Source organism: Phlebotomus papatasi, chromosome 2, assembly GCF_024763615.1.
Source record: "Phlebotomus papatasi isolate M1 chromosome 2, Ppap_2.1, whole genome shotgun sequence".
Lineage (NCBI taxonomy): Eukaryota > Metazoa > Arthropoda > Insecta > Diptera > Psychodidae > Phlebotomus > Phlebotomus papatasi.
Window position 1 is genome coordinate 5,294,786 of NC_077223.1, and position 23,026 is coordinate 5,317,811.

Sequence of the window (23,026 nt, forward strand, 5' to 3'; positions counted from 1 at the left end):
CTTATGCGTGAAGGGGTTTTATGACTTTCTAGTTTGTTTGAGAGCTGTCATCCGAATATCGTAAAGGCTATTAAGATAAAAATTCTATCAGGAAAGGACTTTTAGGTAATTTAGTTAGAAATGCACTTTTAATTACAAATACATAGTGCTGATTTTGACAAAATGTTCCTTTGTTCTATTCCTCAGAATATCTACTTCTCTATCTTCTATTCCTCTTTCAGAAACTCTTAAACCCTTTTATAGTGCCGAGTCGTACACCACTTTACTTCTAGTAGTCACAAAGATAGAACCAAGAGCATTGTAAGCAGATTAAGATTATAAGAATTTTGGTTTTATATTATCTTATTTAGAAAATTGTACAAAATAATATAGAGGAGAAAATGTTTTTTCGGATAATTATAAATTATAAAGGTGTTCTTATCTCAAATTATAAAGGTGTTCTAAAGTCATTATCTGAATGGATTAAATTTCTGGATATTAAAGGATCGAGTTGGAAATTTTAACTCAGATTCTTTACAACCAATGCTTTTGCGGTTGGAGGACTAATGGGACCGACGAATTCTTGCTCATGTTTGCTCCACAGTATAACCACTTCTGGAGAGAGAGAACAGGGAAAGATATCGACAAGCAGTTTTCAGCAAAAGTTAAATAATGTCGATGGGCTGCTAAAAGTATGTAATGTAATGTAATTAAAAGATTTAACCCCCTTTTACCATTTTGGCCAGAAAAGTATTTTCTCAATAACCCAGTCCCTATGGCATGGATCGGTATCAAATTTTAGTATGATATAGCTGGACCTAAAACCTTTCGATTAAAAGGAAATTTAAGTCCGCCCGCCTACCCTGACCTGAGCTAGAATTGATCAAAAATTTAATTTTCAAATGGTCATATCTTCGGTTATGATTGTCAAAATTTGAAAAATTTTGGTGTTTTGAAAAGCTCTCATTAAATGCTACAACCTTTAGAATCTGAATACCCCAACGTCATCCGATTTAAGGGGGTAAGCGGGTTTGACATAGCAAAAAAAACTTTAATTTTGTCCATTTTTTATTTTTGAACTATAAAATTTCGTAAATCCAGATTTTCGTCTATCTGATAGAGTACGCCTTGGCAGATAATTTCACTGGAAAATTTTTGGAAAATTTTCAAAATTGGACCGTTGAGAAATGGTATGATCACACCTTAATTTTTTCCTGTTGCCACGATTTTTTCTATCAGCTTCATCTTAAATATATAAAACTAGTTTTTTCTTTCTAGGTTATGAATGTGGCTCGTGCTTTACAGAAGAATTTTTTAATTATTTTTCGATTTTTGGCAAAATTTTTTTCAAAAAAGTCATAATTTTCAGCCACTTTTTAACATGTTTTATACTATAAAATCCGTCAAAATCAAAATTTCTAAAAACCCTCATGTTAAGCACAAGCCGACTATATCTAAAAGAAGTGTACAAAGTTTCAGAAAGATCGTTCAGGCGTTTTCGAAATATTTTGACAAAAGAATTTGAAAATGGTGTTTTGAGAAAAAGCGCGTTTAAAGTCTTACAACAATATGCGTACGCAGGCGGAATTTTACTCCGATTGACTTGAGATTTTCAGAAAATGTTCGTTACTTATTATCCTAAGCACATAAAAAAATCAATTTTTTGACGCCTTTAAACCCGCTTACCCGCTTAATCAAACCGATAATTCGTGGCTATATGGACCCGAGTGAGTCCGACAGCCTTACATAAAACAGAAGAAGAAGAAGAAGAAACCGATAATTCGAAAAATTGATTTTAAAAATTTGTTGTTGAATATTTCGAAAACTAGAATATGTTTTGTCTTCAAATTTTAGTACGTTGTAGCTGAGGTTGAGACCTTTCCAACAGTGGATCGTACTCCTTCCTCTATGTTCCCTGGCCCGAGCTATAACCAAAAATGTCTTGACCGGACTGTATTTTCAGTGTTTATGAAGCGATTTTTTACTCCTAACATTCAACTCAAAATCGAATTTTGACGCATTCAGATTTGCAAATATGCCGAGTTGCAATCACTCCAAGATCCCTTATAAAGAATCTCAGCTACCATAAGCTTATCTGGACTAATCAATGGCTTCTTTATGAAAAGTTTTTGCAGAAAAATATTTCAGATATTTTTTTTTAAATCCTGCATTTTCTTTAATGTTCTATTGTAATTTCTCTCAGTGTTTTTTAGTCGAGACACAGAAAATATTTGAGTCTTTTAACGATTTTTCTTAGCCAAGACCCAAATATATTTCGGCCGGTTCATCTTTGACGAGGAGCGGAATCCTAGAATGGGAATCTAAAGACTGGGCTCTTCAGGAACCAGTCCAGATAGAAATCACTGAATTCTCATGCCGGGGAGTAAAATTCAAAGTTTTTGTAAATGTTCACAAACGTTTATTTCAAATCTCAGAAAAACGCCCTAAAATAGGCAAAAGTCGTGCGGCCCGTGCGGCTGTTTTTTTGCGCGGGAAAGGCTCATCTCTTCCCGGGAGCAGAATCCGAAGATGGGGCTGGAGTGTAAACCTCATAGTCCACAATGGTGAAGTTGTAGTCTCCAAACATGCTGGTACAGCTGGCTCCAGGGCCATCGTAGGAATGGGGAAGATTGGAGTAGGAATCCATGTTGGAGCTGCAACTGTTGGAGATGAGCAAATCTGCTCCGGCGCCAAAAATAGGGCCACATCTTGGGAAAAAATCTCAATTTGAATGATTCTTTTGAATTTTAGAGAATGGATGGAATGGATACTGACTCTGGATGGTAGCAGATGGCATAGGGCTTCTTCACAATGTCAAATTTCACTGGATTGTCCTGGCCACTGCCAGCCAGGGTGAAGAGAAAAGCCTTTTCTGAGTGAATGTATCCTCCCTTGCGGCTGTTCTTGGCCCATGGAACATCACTGTACCCGCCGGAGATCTCTCCACGTGCCCCTAGGGCAATCACCATGGTCGGAGCCACGCCATCGCAATGCCTGTGGAAGGAAACGGCTGAGAAGCCATGAGCTGACGCCCGGAAATTCAACTTCCACATTTGCTTGGGCGATCCGAACCATCCATTGAGGACACTCTGAAGGTGGAGCTTGTCACTCTTGAGAATGGCTGAACCTGGAAAGAGATTGAGCAGAAGACGCGGCTGAAGGCGCTTGTCTGGCTCACCGGGGGGGACTGGATGTGCAGCTGGAGGATTTGCTGGTGCTTTGGCAGAGCTTAGGGCAGCAAAGCGATATCTCTCGAGGGATAGTTCCATGGGAACAGCTCCTGTTGGTTCAACTTCCTCCGCAAAGACCTTGCTGTCGATCTGGAGGAGACGCACATGGCTGATAACGCCTGAAAGATGCTGACACACCCGGACACGTTCTTCTTCTGTCCAGTGAGCTGTTGGTTGGGTCACTCCGGCTTGGTTCTTTGCCCATGCCAACACACATCGCCAGACATCCTCCTCTTCCAGGCAGAACTGCAAAATTATTCAATTTCAGGCTCCTAATTCCCTTCCGGAAGCCTCTCCATACTCACATAATCTGACGAGATGAGCTTTATCAAACCCTCCTTGGTGAGATTGAGGAAGGCATTTGTCTTCACACACTCAGCAGCATTCTCCCCAATATAGCTCACGCATCTCTCCATAAAGGCTGTGCATTTGGCGCCTGAAAATCAAGAAAATCTTCAATCCTTCCCGGAAAGCTCAATTCCACAAAAAATAACACAAATAAAAATGCCAGGATTTCTGAAATCAGAAAAATAATACACTTTATTTCAGATATCCCCCCAGAATTTCCCCTACAATCTTAGAATTAGTCGCTGATGGTGTTCCTCCAGCTTCCCGGACAGTCCGCCCTAACCTCACATTTGCATCCCAGAGCCCGGATTGACATTCTGGATTAGCGTGATGTTGTCCCCTTTCAGCATTATCCTTCCGAGTTGTCTGCGGTTCTTGGTCTTGATATTGACCTCCTCCGAGTCATCCAGGACGAGATTCATGTACTCATCGAAGCCCACAATGTGCCCCTCCAGCCGGGTGTTTACATTCTCAAACAGCCACACTTGAACCCTCGATCTGTTCTGCAGGTAGCGGAAAATCAGGTTGATGGGCTGCACCATCACCTTCTGCACCTTGGCATTGCCCTTAAAAGACATTTTCCGGGTGGATTTTCACACAATTTCACAAATATCGGGGCACTTTTCTTGGTCAATAAACGTCCGGCAGCGTTGTTATGAACCCACTAAGAAATTTGTCCAGAATGGAAGGAAAATTTTTAGAAATTTCCGAACGATTGTGGATATGTCCGACGACAAATCCTCAAGATCAGATTTTCTAACAAAATTAATCTATGGCTTTTCTCTATAAAATCACTTTAAACTTGAGGAAAAATAATAGGAAAGAAATTTGGCAATATTCATGAGACACTTTTAGGAGCTCTAGGGCAATAAAAAGGAAATATAAAGAAAATATCGAAAAGATTTTAAAAGTTCAATTGATGAAGATTATTTAATGGGTCATTGGAATTTTCCTTCGGCCATCTGTGAGGGAATCGCAGAAATACGCTAGCGATATTCGATTAGCCAAGACAATTATCACGATATATCGAATTTCTATTTTGAATTATTTTCAGTTGATTTGAGAGATTACAGAAGAAGATCCAATAATTCCAATAGATTAATTAGTAATAATAATAATTAATATAATAATAATAATAATTAATATTAGTAATAAAATAATAATTATTAGTAATAATAATTAGTAATAGTAATTCAAATAGATTTTGAAAAATTATAAAAAAAATAGATATATCCTTTTGAATTTGATTAAAAAAAAATAATAATTATTGATATATCCATTACCCAGCAAAACTTCGATCTGCAATTCTGCACTTTTGAAATTTTAACGTTTCTTATCATTCAATCGGATACTTCGTGTGGCTTCGGGATAGTCGTGCGACTTCGTGAGCATCGCGAATTTCTTTCATGTTTTCGGTGTTTTCTAACCATTTCCTTCCCCTTCGTATTTTTTTCTATTATGGCTGATTTAATAATATTGTATTATAACATTATAATAATATTGTAAAAAAAGAGAGTATTAACGTAAAATTGTTGAATAAAAATTGAATTTTAAATAAATTGAAATACATATTTTTATGTAGTTAAAATAATGTTTAGAAACATTAGAAAGGGTAGAAGAAATGTAGAAATCATCTAAATACTTTAAAGAAATTCTGCCGATAATTTTAAAATTTTCTATAGAAATTCTGCAGAAAATTCTGCAGAATTTTCATACAACGATCGGATCCATCTTAGAACAAAATTCTGCAGAAATTCTGCTGATTTTTCGGCAGTTAGTAATTCAAATCTGACGAATTTCTGCAGAATTCTGCAGAATTTGCCGGGTGGGTAGTAGGGGAATGTTAGCATGGTTCGCACAGAGTGAACCTTCAAACAACGCACATTTTCTCTTAATTTGCAAAGAGCTAGTTCGTCAATTCTTAGCCATAAGACAGATCATTATTAAGCTCATGAAACAAGATGAGGAATGGTATGCCAGCTCTTTGCAAACAAAGAGAAAATTTGCATCGTTTGAAGGTTCACTCTGTGCGAACCATGCCTACATTCCCCTAGGTATGGACGAATTTTAGCTGAAATTTTAAACAGTTTAAAGCGCTAGAGTTTTTTTGTGAGTTTTCTCTTATTCCTAATAGTTCTGGTTCTAATTGATTACAATCGTAGCTCAAGTTCATTTAAAAGTTTTAAAAGTAATATTTTTGTAGTTTGTGTGAACGCGAATTTTCGTCAATTTAAAACATTATGCGCATGTTACAGCCTAAATGTTATAAAAAAAAGGCCAAGAAGTATTCTAAGCTTTTTTGGGATAACAAGAAAGTTCAAGAAGTTTTCAAGTTATAAGAAAAAAAGTAATAATCCCCTCAGGGCATTAAAAAACAAATACATCCAATAAATTATAAATTTTTCAAAAAGTTTTAGTACAGTTACAAACCTTACAAAAAAAAAAGATGAAAATTGTTTTTGGCTTTTTAATAATTTCTCAAATAGTTTAGAATTTCATGCTTTTTTCTAAAAAAGTAATAATAATAAAAATAAATAAAAGTATTTAAAAAATTAAATAATTTCAAATCCTTAAAAATCAGAAGTAATATCGGGATTCTCTCACTTAAAAAAAAATATGTTAAGAAATTGCTCTTCTATCCATCTCCTGTTAATCCTTTCCAAAACTTTAATTGTTTGTTTTAATTTAAACTTCCAGTCTAAAACCTTGTTATTCATTGTAATTTTAGGATCCACGATACATTGTTTTGTTTTTAACATTTTTTTTTATTGGAAACTGGGAATAACACGGAACTAGTATTATTTAGTATTTCATTTACATTGAATGAATTAATTTCCAAAAAAAAAAAATGAAAAAAAGTTATTGTATCAATTTTAAATTAATATAACTCTTTAAGAAAATAGGGAATATTTGTCAGATTGATTTAAATTAAATCAAATCTTAGTAGAGGCAAAAAGTTTTTTTTTTTCAAATTTAAATTAAAAAGTATGTAATTTACAATGGAATTCAATTAATTTCATTTAGAATTAATTTAGAATTTCATTTAAAATTATTTAATTTCATTTATAATAAATTAAATCTTAATACAAACAAAAAGTTTCTCTTTCAAATTTAAATATAAAAAGAAAACAAAAAACACAGTGAACTTCAAAATTGTAATTTTAGTGCAAAACGAAAGAATTATTTTACCGTTTTAGAATTTTCTTTCTATATTTTTAAGGACTAAAATAACTCGAGCAAAACAATTGTTAAATATTTCGACCACTCAGAATATAAGTCGAACAACTCGATTTTTTATAAAAAATCGTTTTATTCGCTTTTTGGATTACACCTTTATATCCTCTACCTTCCCTGTGAATATTATACTTAAAAGATAATTATTTTCAAAGTAATAGAGATTTTAAATCTCAAAAATCCTATAGGGTAAGTGCTCATAATTTTGGACAGTTTCTAAATTTGGACACTTTGAGGGTAAAATTGGACACTAAAAATAAATTGATTAAAATAATGGATTTTTATTCCAATATTTGATGAAAAATGAATTCTATCTAAATATTTGTTCTTTTTGGAAGATTTAGACACTAAATACGTTAAATTTTGAATATTATTTGAGTTGAAATTGCTTTGTTGAAAATTCAGTGTGAGCAATTGCTTACGAGAAATATGACAGTACTTCGTGGCTTACTTCAGTCTTATTTAGTTTTGGTGAAGTACTAACAAAGTTTGTTTGCTGTTTTTGAGTGATATTATTGAATATTCATTGAATATTGTGTTGATTCACGTTACTGATGATTTGTACATTTGACCTGAAGTGAGATTTGCCTTGTGAATTATATTTTTCGTGTGAAAAATGGGAAATTTTTTAAGACATTCACCAGTGAGGTGATGATTCTTATTTTGGACAGGTGTTTTTCTCACGAAATTTCGTGAAGTTTTAGCTTTTGTGAAGACTAGGTTGGACAAATGCCTGGAGAAACAAAGGAGCACCATCTCTACGAAAGAGATGCAGTGAGAAATGCCTTGAAAGGCTCCCGGAAAGGGCAGGAAATGAGCGAATCCGCACGTACTTGGAGTACCGAAATCAACTCACTCTAATGGATGATATGGAAAGTTTCCGGGCTTCTTGTGACATTCCACGTTTCCCTTAAATGAACATGAAGAGGACTTGGTAAGATTGGTTCATGAAATGAAGAACAATGGACATCCTATTGAGGCGGATTAACTGTCCAAATTTACAGTCAAGTTGGACAAATTAATAAACAAGTTGTCCAAAATAAGAGCCAAGGTCACCTCTACTTATCAATTCATTTTTAAACGTATTAAAACTAATTTTAATAAAAATAAGACGATAAATAGCTTGCTAAGTTTCTAAACAACCCTTCTGAAAAGAGAGTAACAAGAAATGTCAATTAGTATAGAAAATATCGCACTTCAAACTTGGAACTTCGATGCTTATAAGCAGACTGTCCAAAATTATAAGCACTTCCCCTACCCTGCTGTAAAATCTCAGCTTCAAATCGCTCTCCTGTAAAATTTGTCTACCGTGAGTTGTTCGTTTCTTATTCTGAACGATCGATTTTATGTACAACAAATGTGATTCTTGAAAAAAAAAGGTTTAATACTATAGAGTTTGGAGGCTACTTAATAACGCTGAAACGGCGGCGGACGCATGATATGTGTATTATTGGTAAATGAATTATTTATCAATAATTGCGTATGCTTAAGGGTCAAGGGGTAACTCATATTCAGAAAACCTTGTCAATTGTCCGAAAAACGCTTCGCGAAATCCGAGTAACCCAAAAAACCACTGATAAGCCCAGATAAGCTTATGGTAGCTGAGATTCTTTACAGCTGACCTCGAAATGCGTGCAACTCGGGGTGCTTGCAATTCGAAATGCGTGAAAATTCAATTGTGAGTTGAATTGGTAAAGAATCGCGTGAATAAAATTGGCTCGACGCGATTCTTTACCCACAAAGTTCAACTTTAACCCTTTAACGATGAGACACTTTTTACTGACTGAAAATCAACAATAAAAATTAAACTGAGAAACATAATCAATGATAAGTCTTACATCTAACCTTAGAAAGTCCAACAGAGTCTGATTTGGTGTATTTTGTGCTTCTATGAACGATAGGGACAAAAATAGCCCAAAAATTCAAGTAATTTTTCTGACAATACCATTATTCATTGGTTATGATTTATGAAAAATATTACGTAGGAGTATTGTAGATTTTATTGCCAAAAGGGTTTAGCTTAAAAAAATTGGAAGTATAAAAAATAAATAAAATCAATTATGAATTTGAGAATTTAAAAATTCGCCATTTTTGAGTTTAAATATTTACTATATAGCAAATAGCTAGAGACTTGCAAAAAATATTCTAGATTCCTTCAACCTTCTACTTTACTATTATGTACAGACATAAGAAAAAAATAATTTTAGGTCACGCTAGCCAAAATATCAAATTTTTGGATAATAATAATTTGAGCGAAATTCAAATAGGGACGATGTCGATTTTTTAAATAAAAGTGAAAAAAAAACCTGATCAATGTGAATTATTTTAATAATTTGAACTTTATGCCTTTAATAAATATCACTTAACTCACACATTTTCTGAAAAATTATATCAGATTAATTAAAGGAATATGCGAAAACTATGAAGTGTTCGAAACCAAAGCATGTGCAAAGCCTGAGAGCTTTCCCTGAAAATTTTATTTAAAAACACAAATAAGACATTCCTCTTTCTTTTAGGCACGTAATATAAACAGAAAATTTTCATAATATTGTTGATATTTATCATGTTCATGATATTATCAATTTAATGCTCAATTTTACTTAAAAACGTTATACATTCACAACTAACCTTACTTGAAATCCAAAAATATTCCAATTTGTTAAAAAAAAAAAATGAAATTCCCTTTTTAGGTGTGATTCTTACATAATCACATCGTTTTTGTATCATGTAGGTACTCTTTTAACGCATTTGTGTTGATTTCAAAAACGTCCCTAAGCTCTACAGAGTTGTTGGAGATTGAGAAACTCCTAATTCCTTTTAGAAATTCAAATTATTTCATTAGAACTCAAAGCATGACACTTATCCATATTCAATTTTTTTTTTTTAGAATTTTTAGTTTTTGAAAATTATTACCAGTATAATCCTTACCTGTTGCCTTTTCCTGGATTTCCATAACAGCTGTGAGGAAGGTGCAGGCATTTGCCACTGAAAGAGTCGATACAACGTGATCCTCGCAGGCTGTTTGAAGCTCTTCAACGCCCAAATCCTTTGCCATGGACATCATCTCGAAGATGGAGTCTTGCAGGAGGATCTACCGAAACCAAAATCAGGACAAAAATCCCACTGAAAAGTCCTTTCCAACTCACCTTTCCTGTGTAAACGTACAAGATGAATTGACGAAAGACTTCGGGACTCAAATGAGGCAATCGGATGGGAATGGGAGTGCCAGGAGCTGCTGGTAGGACACTGCATCCCGGAATACGACAAATCTCTCCACGTTTGAGCGTCTGGAAGCTTTTACACCTGCAAAAAGCCGTGCACAACAATTGATCCTTTTTTGTTCCATTTTCCTGACACAGGAATTTTCATTAACAAGTCCAGGAGTAACGTCTTGTCTTGGAGAAAAAAGGTATTAAAAAAAAAGGTCGACTGGATATGGGAAAGCAATTGATAGCAAAAAAGAATGAAGGAATTTTCCATTAAGAAGATAAAAGTGGAAAATTCTGCTCAAACAGAAAACTTCAGCACACATTCAATTAAGCTCTGGGAGGAGGAGAGAGAGCAAATATCATTTTCGACATGTGCCAGGGGGAGGATTTGGGTCGATGGGACTTGGAAAAATTCTAGATTAAAGACGAAGAATTCACTATCTTATTTTTTTCAAACGTTTTTGTAAAACCAATAATAATAAACATTTATAAGAAGATTCTTCGATCAGCAAATTTAATGACATGGCTTTAAAACTTCTATTTAAAAAAAACCAAACTGTTCAAAATATTGGAAAGTCAATAAATTGGTGTTAAAATTGCTTTGATTTAATTTATTTTTCTTTTTATTTATTTTAATTTTTAAAAAAATCAAACTTAAATTTATTGCTGAAAGAAAACTAGACAAAAAGCTAGATTTATAAAGAGTTGCAAAACTTCATGAAAAAATTAAATTAAACTATAATTAAAATTACATAAATAAAAAAAAACAAAAGTTATTATAAATACTTTCAAAAAATTCTTTTAAAAATATTTCGAGCACTCATGATTGAAGCTTTCAGAAGATAAATGGCATTCAAAGATCTGTAGAAACCGTAACCAATCTTCGAAAATACATTTTTGGTTCTCGTTTCATCCGCCTGGTGGTTGAAATTTTCCCTGTTCGAATTTCGAAGTATTTCGATAACGAGTGTCAACACGTATCAGTCTTCACTGTATTTTAGGAAATTCGAAGTAAATGAGATTTATAAATTCGTTTTGTTCCGTCTCCGAGTGCCTTTTGTTTGCTTTTAACTGTAGTATTTCCTTTTTTACCTTTTCGCGATTTTATCATATGAAAATTTGAAATTCTCTTTGAATCTTTCGAACATCAACTACATTTTTCGCAAACAAAAGCCAATAGCTCCTTTCAGTAATAACCTTTCGAAGAGACAAAGTCACTCCAAAGCCAAGCCGAAACTATTCGAAAATCTACCGGAAGCTTAAAGTGCAAGTTCACGTATTCGCCGCTTTAGCGCTGATTGATCTTCCATTTCGAATTTCGGTATTCTCGACACTTCAATCGTCAACAATGTCAATACAGTGCGCAAACGGCGTAAACCTTTGCTGAAAAAGTGATTTTTTATGTAAGTTTTGTGTAATTTCAGGATGACAAAACGTTTTAGTTGCAATTTTATTAAAATAAATGCCCTTTCGATGAACTTGCTCACTTTTGTGTAACTCATCGGTTTAAATTTTCGAACTTCCACCAACAGGTTTTTAAGTAAGTTCTCTCTGATATACCTTCGAATCGGTACAGAAAAAAATCTCAACCGGAATGAGCTCTCAAATCGGGAAGTTATTACTGAACGAGAGGATTCCTTTTACCAGAGACACTTTTTAAGAATAAAGCATAATAAAGAATAATATATTAAAATTATAATCTTCATATTCATATCTAGAATTTGATTCTTCAATAGTGTCTTGGTCAAAAGATAAATGAAAGTCTATTTACACAAAAAGTCGTTGATGTTCGAAGAATTCAAACATAATTTTCGCAAAAGGTTAGTAAATTTGTAAAATATTACTCTAAGAAGCTTTTAAAAGTATTACTAAGTAATTATAAAGGGAATTTATAACGAATCGAGCTGCTTTTGCTTTGATTTTACCAACAAAAAAGCAAAAACAAATACATTTTGACACTCGAGACATTTCGAAATTCGAACAGAAAGTACTTCGGCTACCACGCGGACGAGACGAGAAGCAAAAGTTTCTCTTCTTTGACTTCCCAAATCGATCTGAGAGTGAAGAAAATATCTTTTTCACTGAACTTAAGCCCCGATAAAAGTAATCCTAAATCTCAATCTACTTCCTATTCAACTTTGGGCGTGGGAATCAGCACAGAAAGCAAAGATTTGCGGAAAGAAAGATGATGCTATAGACCAATTTTTAAGTTGATACAGTTAATTGATTGATGAATAGAATTTCTCAAACCACAGGAGATTTTCCTCCCATTTTTCCACAAGGCAATTAAAATCCTAGAGGGATAAAAATTCCATTCATTCTATTCGTGATGGATAAAGAGAGAATTTCCAGCATATCTCCCAATGAATGAGTATTGAATAAAATATTTCAATTTCCGGTTATATATCCTTGAGGAATCCTCCCATCCTCTAACCACGAAATCTGTACGACATCGTTCAACATGGAAAATCCCTGGTATGGCGAGAAAATATTTAATATGATACCCTGTGTGATTCTTCCATAGAAAATCTCTGAATGTGCTTAACGATGACTGACATGTGGATCAATTCTTGCAGAGTTTCATCCCTCATCCTTTGAGGAGACTAAAATGTGGATGGTATCTCGCGAAGAATAGCATAAAGAATTCAATCTTTGACTGCAACCACGACAAGAGACGAGAAAATATGAATGCCATGTTGAAATGGAGAAAATAAGTTGAATATTTCATGAATATTTTAAGTTTGCGATTCATGATGGTTCCTTTTTGGAAATGGAAAATGTCTCTCTCCATTGACTGAAAACTTCTATTTCGCACAAAAGAACATTTTTCCATTTCGTATGGGCGATTTGCAATTTTCTTACAGATTCACCCCAAATGCAAATCCAAAAGGAAAAATGGATATTGTCAAGCTTCTTTTATCTGTGCAAGGTTCATGGAACAGAAAAAGTCAGAAAAGTGCACATTTGAAAGGTTCTTCAAAGTCTTCAGAAGATTATATTCCTCAATAAAGACTTTGTACATAGTTAGAAAAAAGAATACAGATCTATTTAAAATTCACAAATATTTTAAATATTATAAATTCCATGAATTTTTAGTTTCAGTTTGGAAATTCGAAATTTGGTATGATTTTTTGGAACATCAGTAACATTTTGGGCGTTACAGTCAAGACACTTTTAGAGAACTAAATTCCAGTTGTGAGCACATGGCTCCGTTCAGTAATAATCTTTCGAAAAGACAAAGCCACTCCAAAGCCAAGCCAAACCTATTCGAAAATCTACGGGAAGCCTAAAGTATAAGTTCGCGTACTCGCCGCTTTAGCGCTGACTGTTCTACTATTTCGAAACGTTTGCTGCAAAATATGATTTTTTGTGCAGTGATGTAGAATTTCAGGATGGACTTACTTACTTTTGTGTAACTCATCGATTTAAAGGTTTAAACTCCCAACGGGTCTTTAGGTAAGGTCTCTCTGATATACCTTCGAATCGGTACAGAAGAACCTCAACCGGAGAGAGCTCTCAAATCGGGAAGGTTTATTACTGAACGAGAAGATTATTACATTTTTAGCAAAGACACTTTCGAAAAAAAGGAAAGCAAAAATTAAGCCTCTGATCCCTCTGATCATGCAAAATGTAACTTTTTATACAATTATCGCGCAAATATTCCGAACAGAAAACCACTTTCCATCTAAAAAAAAACATTGGCTTTCTTTTTTCTTTCGAAAAGTGTCTGGGCTAGAAAAATAATCTTTCCGTACAGAAGTAGAGTTTGGCAAAGAGAAAAGCCATTCGAAAATCTATTTGAAGATCCAAAAAAGAGCCTTTCTTACTTCTTAATACTTTTGCAAGGTGGCGGAAGTTGCATCCTGTTCGAATTTCGAAGTGTTCAAGTGTCAAAATGTAACAGTCTTCACATTGATGTGAGGAAAAAACAGAAGAACGACGCTTACTGTTCTTGTCCCATTATCTAATCACTCCATAATCACTGATTAACTCTTTTGCCGGCTTTTTAGTGTGATATTTGATACATTTTCCCCATCTTGTTCTGTAATTTAATATGAAAATTCGAAATCGTATTTGAATTATTCGAACATCAATGACTTTTTGTGCAAATAGAGTTCCATTTATCTTTTACCCAAGACACTATTGAAGAATCAAAATCTACTTTACTTGTGTTTACACCCAATCGGTGTGCTTAAATATCTTTCAATTTGCACGATATATCGTTGATGTTCGAAAAATTCAAACTGAATTTCTAAGTTGCAATTTAAATTTTCGCAACGGATTGCAGAAAAGGAAGAAATACCACAGATATATTTCGAAATTCAAAAAAGAAATTACATGTGCCACCTTGCGGTATTATTAGGAAAGCGAAACGTCTTATTATTTTATTTACAGCATGAGTTCGATCCCGTTCGATCCTCTAATAGTGTCTTGGATAAAAGGTACTGGAAGTCTATTTGCGCATTCGTTAATCTTCGAAGAACTCAAACTCAGTTTCGAATTTTCAAACTAGAATTTCTAATAAGATGGGAAAAATTAATTTAAAAAAAAATATTTATTGATTTTAAGAAGAATACGAGCATAATTTAACAGGAACTTTTATGAGCTCCTTTATTTGTTTTTCCTCAGAATAATGTGAACAGTGAACATTTTGATGATCAAAAACTCTAATACATGCTGACATTAAAATTGAAACATAGTAAGTACTTCAAATACCACGTAGATGAAATAAAATATAAAAATGTCTTTCTTTCATCTATACCGATCTTCTAATGTCTTCGAAATTCGAGCAAGAAGTACATATTTCAGTCCTAACGCAGACGAGACGTGAAGCTGAAATCTGTAATCAGGCTTTTGACACCGATATTCGAATGTGGAGATTATAATAAACAGTCTTAGAATTCACAAGTACAGTTTAATAAATTCGAAGATCTTTTGAAAAGCCAAAAAAGAGACATCCTTACTTCTTGATCAAAAATCAAAAGAAAAAAGTAAATTCAAACTAAGAGATGTGAGAAGAAAACAAATTTTCTAAGATTCAGCTTGGTAATAGTCACGAAAACATAGTTTTAAAAGTCGAAACTGGATTTTAATTCTTCGAACATTAACGACTTTTTGTGCAAATAGAGTTCCATTTACCTTTTATACAGGACCACTACAGGGAGTTCCGCTTTGAAAGAAATATTCGGGACCAAAAAAATCCTGTGAATTCACTCAAGTGGCACAAAAAATTTGCATACCTACAGGAGATTTCTTTGTAATAAGTCACGAAAACTCCGTGATTTAAGCAAAACTTTTAAGTCGCTAATTTTTCGGCCTATTTTCAGCGCCAATGGTTCATCAGAAATGCATTTAAAACTTACCATGTGAAAAATATTTGCGTACATTTAGGGGAATATGAGTCAGATGTTGGAATTTCGGTTAAAAACTTTCTTGTTCTTCTTTATGTTTTTATTGGCCGACGTTTCGATCCTTGGTTGGGACCTTCTTCAGGGCATCAAAAACTGGGAGAACAATTGTGAATAATAAAACAACACCATCAACTTTCACTGACACTACGTATTGCTCCTCATCCATCAGCAGTGGAAGATTGACTCATTTAGGGGAAATTCAAAAATTATTTTATAATGCTCGCAAAAGTAGGCAATTCCATATCAAATCATTTCAATCCATTTTTACTTAAGCCGGAACTCCCTGTATTGGAGCATCAAACTGTACTTGTATTTGCACCCAGTTACTTCATTCACAGCTGGTGATTAAAAATATCAAAATTTGGTCTATCAAATGTAAAGTATACGCGTTTTTACTTCTCATTTCGTCCGATTGGTAGCCAAAGCACTTCTTGTTCGAATTTCGAGGAGTCCAGTACGTCTCGAGTGACAAAATGTACCTATTTTCGCTTTGTTTTACGGAAAATCAAAGTAAAAAGGCTCATTTTATAATGATTTCCCTTTAAATCACTGAGTAACACTTTTACTTTAGGGTGATATTCAATAAATTTTCTCCTTCGTGTTCGAAGATATAGCTTGAAATGTCATTTATGTTCGAAAATTAAAATTTACTTCTTCTCAAATATGAGAATTCATAAAATATCTAAAGATAAAAAAAAATATTTAAATTTGACAAACTTTGTAGAAACCGTTACTTAGAAAAATGCAACATTCATCCACATTTATTTAAAGAGATAGTATTGAAATTTTTAAGAAAGCCCCACATTGGGGACTTTTTGGTCAAGCCTCCTTCAGTAAAGATAGAGAAGATATGAACTAAATTCAGACTTTTCTTTAATTTTATTCATTAACAGGAGGCGGTGTGTTTCAAGCAAACTATTTATTTTAAGTTTCTTCATATTTTTTATGCTATATATCTTACCACAGAATTCGATACTAGAACGGAAAATGGCGTTGGAGATATTCAAATGTCTCGTTGCAAGACCGATTGCAACCCCCTAGTGGCAAGACAAATAAACTCACATGCCACAGTGTCCACCTGGTGGCACGTTTTGGGAACATATTTAGACAGTGGCGCTTTTAACGGCAATTCGTGTAAACTTTTTAAATTTGATTCTTAACAATTTTTTATTCAAAAAATTTTATAATATTATAAAAAATGTGTTTAATGTCTTCTTAGAGATTGTGTGTTAATGTGTTATTGACGAAAAATAATTTTCTCTATAAGTAAGTAAACAAATACTACACAAATGGTGTAAATTGTGATAAATTTGTTATTTTGTAGAAGAATAGAAGACGATAACCAGTGGCATTGCAGTTGGATCTACCTTCCAGGGCAATTCTGAAGAATTTTAATTAAACAAATGATATAAAATATCATCAAGATTTCACTATTCTGAGAATGTTGTTCGAATAGTGAATCAGAACAGCTGCTGGCAGTAGTGTTACAAAACAGGAAAGGTGAAGAATAGTAATCTGATCTAGACTTCAGTTTTTTCAGGATCTTCTGCTTGTCTCCAGTCAGATGCCACTAGGAATCCAAAGCATAAAACTCTGTATTCCATATCCCATAAGACTTTTATTTAAATCAGATAATAAAGAGAAACAGAAATAAAGAAGTTTTTATTCAATAATTATTACAAACGTGATTACAAGTTTGCAAGTTTTTAAAAATATTTAATATAATAATATAAAAATATAGAAAGAAAAATCAGAATAAATAATTAAAAAAAAAATAGAAAATAGATTTAAAGTTCAAAAAAAGAATTTTGAATTATATATTTGTCGCTCTTCCTCGGACGATCATTCTTCACCATGTACGTTTAGCAATTAATTACGTTTATTCGCGACACCTTCAACAGTCACATCTGAAAAAATAAAAAATTAAACAATAAATAAATAAATAAATAATAGCAGGTGAATAATTTGTCCAAAATAAATACAGTGCGACTGCAGTAGGGTCAACAAATTATTTTCAGACCCTTTGACGCTATTGGGGTCCGAAATCAATTAAAGTAGGGAAATTCTGAGAAAAATGCGTATTTTATTTGTTTGTTTTAGATTTTAGATCATTGATAATTTCACCAGAAATAGTAGAATACGTTATCCCATTAACTTACAAACTCTATATGAACAATATAAAAAAGATCAATATAAAAGTCGTCCATTTTTGGGCTTTCATTTGTCTAAGTTCAGGAGATACCAATATAATGATTATCAAATAATACTGAGTAATAGTTTAATTTTGTTGAGTTCTACAAATGGGTATAAAAAACTAAATATATCAACTTAGAACTTTATTGCTCCGACACACTTTTTAGATCAGGAAAATTTTATGAAATAAAAATTTGCATCCCTTTCGTTTTTCTCAAAAGTATTGCATATGTATATCTTATTCTTACGCACTCTAAATTAGGTGGAGCTAAATTGAATTTGTTGTGATGTTTAAAAGAATAAGAAGAGTGTGAAAAAGTGAGATAGGCATATACAATACGTTTGAGAAAGAAAGAGATGGGAATTTTGACTTCATGAAATTCTAATCCCTTTCTTTCTCACACGCTTTGCATATGTCTATCTCATTTTTTCGCATTCTTTTTCTTTTAAACAACACGCCAAATTAAATTTAGTTCCATGTAATTTGCAGTGCAAAAGAATGAGATGGACACATGGAAAACGTGTAAGATGGAAAAGGATGTGAATTTAGATTTTATGAAATTATCCTGATATAAAAGGTGTGCTACCGCCATTAAAATCTGCAGCCATAATAGAGGTTAGTTACATAAATTAACACCATTTTTGCGAAGACTTAGGATTAATTTAATAAAATTTAATAATTTTCTGAGAGAAGATACTACGGATGGACGGACGGACGGACGGAAGGACGGACGGACAGATGGGACGGGACGTCTACGAAAATCGATTTTTGGCGTATATGATATTCATGATCTATGAGTTGCAAAACGTGTATATCCAAAATTTGGGCCCGATCTGACGAAGTCGCATTTCACCTGTGACCACAAAAGCTGAGATTGTAAAGAATCTCAGCTAAAAAACAAATTTCATTTACTCAATAAACCTTCCAAAATTCATATTATTTGAATCTATTTGAGCATATTTGTGAAAAGTCGATTTATTCATTGTTAATTGTCCTATAATATAAATTATTTATAAAACCGAAAAATGAACCCTCAGCATTGAATTAAAACTGATTAATTTACAGTTTTTATGACTAATTTATTTATACTCCTTAGTAAAAAAATGAACCGAAAAATTTAAAAATCAACTGGAGGGAAATGTGAATTTATTGAACCACGACACTGGCACCAACTGGCACAGTGGGCAACAAACTAACTTCATATAAGAATATTTTAGAGAAAGATATATGATAGTCTTGCACAAGAACTAAAATCTTCAAGGATAAAACAATTTTTTAGACCACATATTCAATTTTAGATAAAATCGAATTTTCAGAGGAAAGCTCCGTCCGGATACGGTAACACAATTTGTGAAGTCAAATCGATAGCGATCAAAAACTTAACTCTTATCGAGAGCTTTAGACCATGCTCCATGTCTTGATCAATGGTCGAGTGCGTGGAGAATCTTACAATCTCTCCGGGGATACCAGGATGCTCACACAAAGATCTTGGAGACAGCACTAGTCAATTACCAGCATTTCCAGTTATGAGGAGACAACTGAAATTTGGAGAACAATTTTGATTTTCTCCTTTGATTTGATTCTCCAAACTTCATTTGTTTCGGGATGATTGGAGAGTGACTGGTGCTGTATCTTCGAGATCTTTGCATGAGAATCCTGGAACCCCCCGCTAGGATTGTAAGATTCTCTATTTAATGAAACCCAGTGGTCTTTGACATCACTTGACCACTGAGGAGGACACAAAGAGTATCGAAAACTCTGAAGACAATTTAAGTTTTTGATAAAACTATCGGATTAAAGGCTCCACTTGCGTTGCCATGTCCGGATAGAGATTCCCTTCGAAAATTCCACTGCAGCTGAACGACAATTTCCCCCACGATTTACGATAAATTTAGAATTTTGTCGAAGAAAAACGAACAATGGATTCCCTGTCAGGTTCCGGAAAGCATTTTGAGACAATTTTTTAAGAGAATTTAGATATAACTCTAGATTATTAAATATGGGAATTTAAATAGTAATACTCACGGTTTCTTTCTTAGCGACTGTGGATTGTGGGATTGGTTGTCAGGAAGGATCCGGCGAATGGCCGCGTTTTTCAAGAACTTCCTGACGCCTCCGGGAAGAAAATTCTCCTGTTTAAAATGTTTTCCGCAGATTCTCTCAGAGATCTTGTCTAGATGTTGTCCACTTCCTTCTTGGATGTGATGAATCTAATGAATCCAATATTGGTGTACCATGGAGCCCAGAGGAAAACTAAAATTACAAAAATTGCATTAAAATGGAAAACAAAGTCATTCGATTATGCTGTTTTTTTCTCGAAGAATTTATGCTTGCCAGTGGAAGGAAACCCCACATTGTCTCGTCTGGTTCAGGCGACACCTCTCCACAACACATTTCACTCCCATTGAATATTCAAAAATGTTTTTAATTGTATTTTTATTCACTTTTTCACTAAATATCAAAATATTGTAACCATAAAACGCAAATGGCGGTGGCGACGTCGTGAAAGTTCTCTAAAATTTTTAGAGATGGCGCTCGGGCCACAAAAATATTTTCGAAGAAGAAGAAGAAAGTAGGTGGCGCTATTATCATTCTTGCAACCAACGGACATCCAACACCCTTTTATATGGGATTCTCATTCCAATTCCGTTCTAGTATAGAATTCTGTGTATCTTACTTACAAGTAAAAATAGACCACGCCCTCAATCTATCTAAATAAAGTTATAACAATATTGAATTAGTCATACAATATTTTAGGATATAGCTCCACTGAGAGAAATCCGAAAAAGTTAAAATAACATTCCAGAAATCTCAATTTTACCCTGCAGTATTGATCCGAAATCGGTGTAAATATTACCCTTTTTTGTGTGTTAGGGGTTAAATTAACCCTTTTTCATGTTGATTTTACCCTTAAAAGGTGTAAAATTAACATTAAAAAATGTTGATATATTTTTACACCTAAAAAGTGTTAAAGTTACGAGGAAAAAGTTAATTACAGCTAAATTACACCTAAAAAGTGTTAAAGTTACGTGGAAAAAAGTTAATCGCAGCCTCTTTTTTTTCTCAGTGTCATTTTATAAACATTTTCAGCAATTTTCCAGCCCATTCAACAACCTTATGGAATAGAAAAAGGTTTTTGTGTGGCAAATCTACGTAAAGGGGCGTGGTCTATTTTTCTATAATTTGCCTTTATTTAAAATAAACATTTTTTTAAATTTTTTTTTGTTATAATTTAATAAAATTAATTGGAGTTTTAATCCCGTAAAATAGAATCGTTATTTATAGTGGTTAAAATTTTTAATAAAAATATTTTCTCTTCCATTTTGCAAATTTTTTTGCAGTGTATAAATTTATTAAATTCGTGTTTAAAGAGTTCTTTTTGAATAGACATCTCCATTGTCCTGATGCAATTGAATTGGGGATTTTACGAGCATTTTTCTTACCTGGCCATCATGATAATCCGATGAGCATAAATCCTTTCTTCCTCGCGTCCCACGAGAAACACAACATCCGCACTGTCCTGATCCTCAGACAGGCGCTGTAAGTCATCCAGGAGCTGTGGCAATCCAGCCAGAGCCTTATCGCCAAGCAGTAAATTGTTGGTGGCCTGGGCGCGAGAACTCATCCTCTTGCGCTGGAAAATTCCTCGAGAAATTGTGAATGAAGGTGGAGGAAAATCAAAATAACACGCTGAAGAGGTTTTTGTGTGTATTGGGACAGGAGAGTAGTCATAAAATGCTAGAAACACACAAACTCAGGTACGAAGCACAAAAGCCAAAGCACGAACACGAAGCTAGAGCACTCGTCAAGAAGTGGATGACACTCACAAATTCCATCTATTCCCACTCGATATTTGGGCAGAATTTTCAACTCATCCGGAGGACATTGAAAAGATTCAATGGCACTTGGCACTATTTATACAATTTTCCACCCACTTTTCCACATCCAAAACACCTGGGAAAATTGCACGGCGACTAAACACACTCGAGAGCACCTGAAAGACTCCAAGAACTGACAACAAACCCAACCAACACAATCAACCGGCTTATGATCATGAGGAATTCCTCATCTACCTGTTTCACTCACATTCATTGCCTCCATCGTCTATACCAAATGGACCTCTTCTTCAGACAATCATCCAGTGATTCTCAATCTACTGACCTTCTAATTTAAATTAAACGAACAAAAGAATCACTATAAACTGCTTTATGACTAAAAAAAAAAGAAGACAAAATATCATCATTTATTTATTTATTAATGGCGCTGACACACCTTTTAGATCAGAAAAATATCATAAAATCGAAATTCACATCTCTTTCTTTCTCTAAAGATCTGAATATGTCTATCCTACTCTTTTGCACTCTTCTTCTTCTTTTGAACATCACATTAAATTAAATTTAGTTCAGTCCAACTTTAAATCCCAAAGAGACGGATGGACTTATACAAATCTATTGAGAAACAAAGAGACGCTAATTTTGATTTCATGAATTTTTTGTTATCTAAAAATCTAATCTAAAAAAGAATCATTTCTTTTCTTTATTGGTTTCTTCCTGTATTTGTCACTATTTTTTCTGTTTTAATATTTAAACAGTGGTATTTCGAAAACACCTCACTGTGCTTTGTGGTGGCGAGTCTGGGAAAATCTTCCCTACATGGTTCGTTTCTCTAATAAAAAAAAAGTCTCTATTCTTCTCATCCTTCCCATTCACAGCTGGAACTTGATCCTCCAATAGTGTCTTGGATAAAAGGTAAATGGAATTCCATTTGCACAAAAAATCGTTGATGTTCGAATAATTCAAACTCACCCAGCGAGCATCAAATGCTAAGCCTTTTCAAAGCAGCTGAAAAAATATATATTTTCAGCTGAGTTCTGCTAGCCTTGAAGTGACACTAGCGATCGCACCGGCAATCAGTCAAAGTTATTCTTTTTCCCCAATCGAGTGAGAGACTTTAATGAACTTGGTTTTTGTCTTTGCTGAGGTTGCCGGGATTGAGTAGAAGCTAAATGTAAACCCTTTGCATTATTACAATTTCATGATTCTTACAATAACCACATTTGACATTAAAAAATAAAGCAGGAAAATTAAAATTCGCAAAAATTAAAAAAAAAAATATTTATAGTAGGGGAAAGTCGTCTGCCTTCAAACGAAAAATGGAGTTCCAAATTTAAGATTTTTTTCTGAAGAATCCACAAAATGGATTTTATTTTCTACTACACCAAAAAATTCTCTTGTTCATTCGGCGTATATAATTACCTCATTTAGCACTTGCAAGTCCTCAGTTTTTCCTTCTGAGGAAATCAAAAAAGTGATGTCGATTTGTATGAAGACAGCTGGCATAGTCTGCCTTCAAACGCAAGGCAGCTGCCTTTAAATGTTTTTTTTTCACTGAGAATATTGAATCAATAAAACTAAATGGGCT

At 33.7% G+C, this 23,026-nt stretch overlaps 2 protein-coding genes across 2 annotated transcripts; both read right to left on the minus strand.

Moving 5' to 3' along the window:
- Positions 1–2,375: 2,375 nt before the first annotated feature.
- LOC129802227 (uncharacterized) lies at positions 2,376–21,965 on the minus strand. The gene is made up of 6 exons (XM_055847894.1): positions 21,049–21,965; positions 9,938–10,094; positions 9,720–9,882; positions 3,515–3,645; positions 2,755–3,455; positions 2,376–2,687 (listed from the first exon to the last, which is right to left on the minus strand). The coding sequence occupies exons 1-6, from the start codon at positions 21,228–21,230 to the stop codon at positions 2,480–2,482; spliced, it is 1,542 nt and encodes a 513-aa protein (XP_055703869.1). The 5' UTR covers positions 21,231–21,965; the 3' UTR covers positions 2,376–2,479.
- LOC129802228 (probable small nuclear ribonucleoprotein E) lies at positions 3,715–4,236 on the minus strand. Its single transcript, XM_055847896.1, has one exon. The coding sequence runs from the start codon at positions 4,133–4,135 to the stop codon at positions 3,842–3,844; it is 294 nt and encodes a 97-aa protein (XP_055703871.1). The 5' UTR covers positions 4,136–4,236; the 3' UTR covers positions 3,715–3,841.
- Positions 21,966–23,026: the final 1,061 nt, after the last annotated feature.